Here is a 6433-nt window from a genome sequence, read left to right as displayed (position 1 = left end):
CAGATCGACGTACCAGTCGCGTTCCCGATAAGTCAGGATGCGGCCTCCCACGCGGTCGCTGGCTTCCAGAATCAGGACCTAGAAAGATGGAACAGAGGGCTTGTGATTTCCCACCCCAGGCAAGACCAGCTCCCTCTGGCACGGTGAAGGTTAATTTAGCCCGTTGTCCTTCCTGTTGCGAGTGGTCCTCATGGAAGGACAATTCCTATTTTATAAAAGTGACTTTGGACAGTGCGTAGGCCCTCAGGTCTCACCGTCGGAAGCACGTACTCTGCTAAATTTGAGTGCAAACATCCTCGGACTTCAGCAGGTGCTTAAAGTTAAACATGAGCTCAAAACACACTTTCTGAAGGGACATGCATCCCTGAATCTTAGGACACTAGAACTGGCAGGGACCTCGAGAGGTCATTGAGTCCAGTCCCCTGCCCTCACAGCAGGACCAAACACCGTCAAGACTGTCTAGGTTCTCAACTGGTGGTCCATGGTGACTTTTTCGGTGGACCACAGGAACATTGTTCAAAGTCACACGGTGTGGGCAGGCGCCATTGTTAGGCTGTTCACAAGCACGCGGCGCGTCATCCATAGCGTCACCTAGGATTGGTCTGGTGGTCTGTGGACTGAAACGAGTTGAGAACCACTGGTCTAGACCATCTGTGACAGGTGTCTGTCCAACCTACTCTTCAATATCTCCGGGGATGGAGATTCTACAACTTCCCTGGGCAATTTATTCCAGTGTTTCACCACTGATTTTGTGGAAAAACTTGCCAGTCTAGACACAGCCAAAGTGAACTGAATGGCCTACAATGTTCCTATATTTGCTACAAAAACAACTACTAAGATGCATGCCTGTTAATTGCCGGACTTATTAAAAAATGTTCTCTCAGATAGGCACGATTGAAATTTATTTGAAGGGTCAGAGTTAAGGTTATCGTTTTGAACGAAAACAGCTGGCAAGTTTTTCGGCAAAAGCAGATGATTTTGCGGAAATCCTGCCAGTCTAGACACAGCCCTTGTGTTATGAGGTGTGCTTCAGAGGAGGATAACGGGAGAAAATGTAGGTTCTGTGACATTGATGGTTCAGGACCAGAAGTTTCATCCTCTTCCTCGTCTGGCTCAAGTGAGAATGATTCTGGTGCATCAGGAACCGGCAGTCCTTCTCCGTGGGGTACTGGGCGTACAGCTGATGGAATCTTTGGATAACACACAGTCCACTTTTTCTTCTTTGACACACCTTTCCCAACTAGAGGCACCATGCAGAAGTAACAATTGCTGGCATGATCTGTTGGCTCTCTCCAAATCATTGGCACTGCAAAAGGCATAGATTTCCTTTTCCTGTTCAACCACTGACGAAGATTTGTTGCACAAGTATTGCAGCATATGTGTGGGGCCCACCTCTTGTCCTGATCTCCAATTTGGCAGCCAAAATCAAGGTGATAGGCTTTCTTAACCAGAGTGGTTATGCTGCGCTTTTGTGATGCAAAAGTCACTTCACCACAAACATAGCAGAAGTTATCTGCACTGTTCACACAAGTACGAGGCATCTCTGCTCACTTTGGCTCAGCCGAAATGTGTCCCTTTACAAAATCAAACACTGACAAATAAGAGAGCGTGATACTGTAGGATTTCTAGAGCTGAGATAGGGCAATTTGTTCAGCAGAGTGATGTATGCTTCGTTATGATTGCCTCATCCAGGACTTCTAGGAATAACACGATACAATTCATATCAGCTACGTCTACACTGGCATGATTTTCCGAAAATGCTTTTAACGGAAAAGTTTTCCGTCAAAAGCATTTTCGGAAAATCGCGTCTAGATTGGCAGGATGCTTTTCCGCAAAAGCACTTTTTGCGGAAAAGCGTCCGTGGCCAATCTAGACGCGGTTTTCCGCAAAAAAGCCCCGATCGCCTTTTTCACGATCGGGGCTTTTTTGCGGAAAACACGACTGTGCTGTCTACACTGGCCCTCTTGAGCAAAAGTCTTTCGGAAAAAGACTTTTGCCCGAACGGGAGCAGCATAGTATTTCCGCAAGAACACTGACAATCTTACATGAGATCGTCAGTGTTCTTGCGGAAATTCAAGCGGCCAGTGTAGACAGCTGGCAAGTTTTTCCGCAAAATCAGATGATTTTGCGGAAAAACTTGCCAGTCTAGACACAGCCATCAAGTATGACGCAATACCCGCATCATTCATTGTTTTGCCTAAAAAGCAAGTACTGTCCAAAACCAGTCATCTATTTATTCATAGATCCAGTCAAAGATGTATTTAAGTCATTTCTGGTTTAAATTAGATCCCTTCCCTTTATAACTCACTTATCCTCCGCCATTCGCAAGTTAAGGGTCGTATATACTGACCCAATAGCATATCTTGAAAACTAGAGCCAATCAACAATTTTAAGCATCATTTTCGCTCTCAGTGACCCAGAATAAGTAAAGTTTGACTACATATATTTCAGAAGCATTTTGGCTGTAGAGCAATTTGGAATTGTTCGTGGTATTTCAAAATGTTTATTTATTTATTCCACGATTTCTTGCGGAACCCCTGACGATGGTCCGTGAGAAAATACTGCCGCAGGGGGACATCTTTTTCCGATCACTTTTTCCAAAGTGGGTTTTTCAAACGTGAAAGTAGTCTGGACACGGGTTTTTTTTTTTGAGAAACACAACAACTCTTTTTTGAGAAAAAACCGCTCTTCCGAAAAAAAGGAGGTTTACGCGGTTTTTCGAAAAAGGGGCTTTCCCCCCTAAGCCTTCCCCGCGTGTCCAGATTACTTTCACTTCTGAAAAACCTGCTTTCGAAAAAACGATCGGAAGGAGATGTCCCTCTGGGGTCTCGTATTTTACATTTTGATATATATTTGTACCGTGTTTAAAATTTTTGTAAGCCGCCTCGAACATTTGATAGGGAGAGGTGGGGTAAAAAACGATGTAAACAAATAAATAAATAAATATGCAAATTAGCACCAACTTTGCATATCTCCTTTCGAAACCCCCCCCCCCCCCCGTAGTTTAGAAACAAAAAAACATTCTCCCATCTCCCGGCCTGTCGGCCATCCACCAGTCTCCTGTAGCCAGCTGCCCCCGGTCTGTCGTGGGGGTTAGAGTGACGTGTTGGAGTCTTTGGCGACCTTTCCTTAACGATTTGCCATTTTCATAAGATATAGCCAGGGCTCGCGAAATCCGCTTATCTACTCGCCCGTGGTGAGTAGATTTCAGCCGGTCGCCCCGTTCACCGGAGGTTCGCGCGTGCGCAGTGCGGGTCTCACGCATGCGCGGTACGGGGCTGGCGAGTGGTTTTTGCCGCGGTTTGTCAAGCCCTGGATATAGCCGTTAGAAAATGTAGTCATTAGCACACGGTTTTTGTTTTCCCCGTTTGGTTATGTTGTCATTGTTCTAATCACCCGAACTTTACGTCTGTTGACTTTGTGTCTGGAAATGGAAAGAAGAAAGCATATCCGGCAATTTTTCTTCCTTCTCTCAGTCCACCCCACACGCTCAAATTCGCCTTTTTACCTGGCTACGGCTATGACAAAGAAACTTCGAGACCAGTCCGAGAGCGCGCTGACCCGCTGACCTTTCCCGGGTCAATAGCATTACCTGGCAGCCCGCATCTCTCAACAGTTTGGCAGCCGTGAGTCCACTAATGCCTGCACCGACGATCACCACCTTCTTCGAATGACACGTTCCCCCCAGCCCGTTCTTGGCAAGATCCACCAGCTCCTCATAATCGGGGTCAACAAAGCACTGTTCCCACTTCTCCAGGTTGCCGGGCGAGCTCGCCACGCCTGGAACGGCCGCGAGGAGGAAGAGCTGAAGAAGTACTAGAGACAGATATGGGAAGAAAATCGATAATTTTGCCTCTGAGGCAGAACTGCATGGTGTAGGAGGAAATCTAAGTTAGGCAACTTTGCTGAAGTCGACTCTCTTAGCTCTACACACTAGGGCAGCGTTTATGAAGAACAGCAAAGATTTTTTGTTGAACAAAAAAAAAATTGGGAAGGAAAGTTATTGACAAAAAAAAAAAGGGTGGCCATTTTGAACTCTGTTGTTCTCTGTGGCACACCTCCAACTGCCTCGCGGCACACTGGTGTACCATGGAACGCAGTTTAAGAAACACCAGACTAGGGTGTTGCCACTGCATTGGGTTGAGAGGAGACGCTCTCCTATCGACTCCCCTGGCGCGTCTCATTCCGGTGGAGCATCGGCATTGACGGGAGAGCGATCGGTGCTCGATTGATCGTGTCTGCACTAGACATGATAAATCCATCCCCGCTGGATCGAGCGTTGCCTGCCAATCCAGCCAGGAGTGAAGTCATGCCCTCAGTAACATCACTGACATGAGGTGGCTTCGCTGTACGAAGAGGCCACCCCTCCAAATATGGAGTTCGGTTGTATCGGGGGGCGAGCCGCTGGGGCAGGGGGGCTGCCCCGTGGCTGGGGGCGGGGCCTGCTTTGGCAGCTAGGGCTGGGAATGGGACCTGCTGCATGACAGAGAAGGCAGGGTCTGCTCCGGCAGCCAGGGACGTGTGTGTGTGAATAAATCGGGTGCCATGGAGGCACATGTCCAAATCAACACATGTGACCTCAATATTGGTGCACCAGCCAAAACTCCCTCCACTCCTGGCTGGAAAATCTTAGAGGGAACCGTGGTGGGGAACCGTGGGTCGGGGGCCGCTGCCTTATTGGTGGTCCCCGTCCTTCCGGGTTAACTATATATATATTGTCAAGGGAGAGGGAGGACGGAGGGGGCTTGTAAGGCCCTGAAAAGTCCTCTGTGGTCTAGGGAGGTTGAAGGGCATTGAATCAGCTCACCGACTCGTTGACAAAACTTCCATTGGTCGATACCCGATGGTTTCCCCGTTAGTTCCCCCGCCCTCCCGCTACACCTCTGCCTCCCCTGAGCGCCGGCTCCTTCCCTCCCTACTTGCTGGCTCTGTCTATGGCTTCGTCTACACTGCCGGTTTTGCCGGCATTGATTATGCAAATGAGGCATGGATTAGCATATCACAGCACCTCATTTGCATATTTTGGGCTCACTGTTTTGGCATAGAGGGTTTTTGCAGGAAAAAAAAGTAGTGTGGACGTGGTTTTGTTGTTTGTTGGCGCAAAACCTCCGTTTTCCACAAGATCCTTATGCCCCCGAAAAGGTGGTCTACCGATCTTGCGAAAAACGGGGTTATTGCGCCAAAAGAAAACGTCTCCGCGGCTTGTTTTTGAGCAACCCCCCCCCCAGCGCAAAAACGGACCGGCAGAAAATATGCAAATGACATCGTGACTCATGCAAAGGAGTCCCTCGTTAGCATGTTTTTGGCCGAGAAAACTCGTGCGGGCGTAGCCGTAGAGGTAGCAAAGGGGGGAAAAGCAACTCGTCAAAACTGAATTTCCCCTATTTCGGAGGCGGAGCAGCATTAGTCCGCAACTGGGAAAACTTACAAAACAACAATGAGTCATTTAGCAGCAGCGTAGAGACAAACAAAACATGTCGTGAGCTTTCGTGAGCACGGCCCATTTCTTCAGATGATGCCAACTGCAATTTCCTTGGGGTTTGGTTTGGTTTGTTTCTTTTGGGCAATCGATTAGTTTCCTTGTTTTCCCTCAGACATGGAAATATTCTATTTTACTGACCCAAAAAACCCCAAACCCAAAACCAAACAAAGCTCAGGAACAGAAAAGCAAGCATCTTTTCTCCCCCCCACCCCCAAAAAAAACAATTTCAATTTTTGAAACCAAACCGAAACAAAACCCACAACAACGCCGCTTTTTTTTTAAACAACTTTGGAAACAAATAAAAACCTTCCGCTAAGAGAAAATGCCTTGGCAAGTAAATCGGCTTCCCGCTACAGAATCGTTCCCGTTCTTCTGCTGAATTTTGATTTCCACATTCAGAGGCACAATTCCCTCCCCGGGTCAAAAGCAAATTTGAAATAGCCGCCCCCCTTCTGCCTCGGGAAACAAAAAGCTGTTCCTAGTTTTTTTAGTTGTAAAAAAAACGTGGACAGACTCAAAGCTATGACCCCAGCATCCCCCTGCCAGCGAAGTGTGTTTTTTTGGCTGTCGGTGTCCCCAGATTCGCAGTGTGGCCTGGAACGAGAAGGGAGGGAAGACGGGAGAAAAACGACCGAAAGAGAGAGGCGGAGAGGAAGGAAAAGACAAACAAGGGAGAACAGAAGGCACCAGAAAGTCAATTGGGTGCAGAGAGCACAACCCATCCCCTTGGCAAACGTTTTCAGAGCAGTTTTACTCACGGCACGTACCCATGTCTCCAGTGGAAGGACAGGTCGTCCCGGGAGCCCTGGGCTTTTATACGTAGACTTAGCCAGCTCCGTGCTGAATGAAACTCGGAGATGAAAGGCCTGAGTCAGCCTGTCGCAGGAGCACAGGACTTGGGATGAAAAGGTGTGGGAGGGTGTGGAAAGGCCACACTCTTCCCACTCGGGC

The 6433-nt window shown here is 48.2% G+C and overlaps 1 protein-coding gene across 1 annotated transcript in view; it reads right to left on the bottom strand.

The window, feature by feature from the left end:
* The window catches only part of LOC102457207 (L-amino-acid oxidase-like), a 17371-nt gene extending 10938 nt beyond the window's left edge, over positions 1 to 6433 (bottom strand). Inside the window, exons 1-3 of the mRNA XM_089771354.1 lie at positions 6250 to 6433; positions 3593 to 3816; positions 1 to 78 (exon numbers count right to left, since the gene is read on the bottom strand). The exon at positions 1 to 78 is cut by the window's left edge and continues 29 nt beyond it. Coding sequence (XP_089627480.1) covers positions 1 to 78; positions 3593 to 3816; positions 6250 to 6253 — 306 coding nt within the window. The 5' untranslated portion in view covers positions 6254 to 6433. The remainder of the gene's footprint in view (positions 79 to 3592; positions 3817 to 6249) is intronic.

This window comes from Pelodiscus sinensis, chromosome 19 (assembly GCF_052426305.1).
Source record: "Pelodiscus sinensis isolate ZL-2025 chromosome 19, ASM5242630v1, whole genome shotgun sequence".
Lineage (NCBI taxonomy): Eukaryota > Metazoa > Chordata > Testudines > Trionychidae > Pelodiscus > Pelodiscus sinensis.
This window is presented reverse-complemented; position numbering and strand designations above follow the sequence as displayed.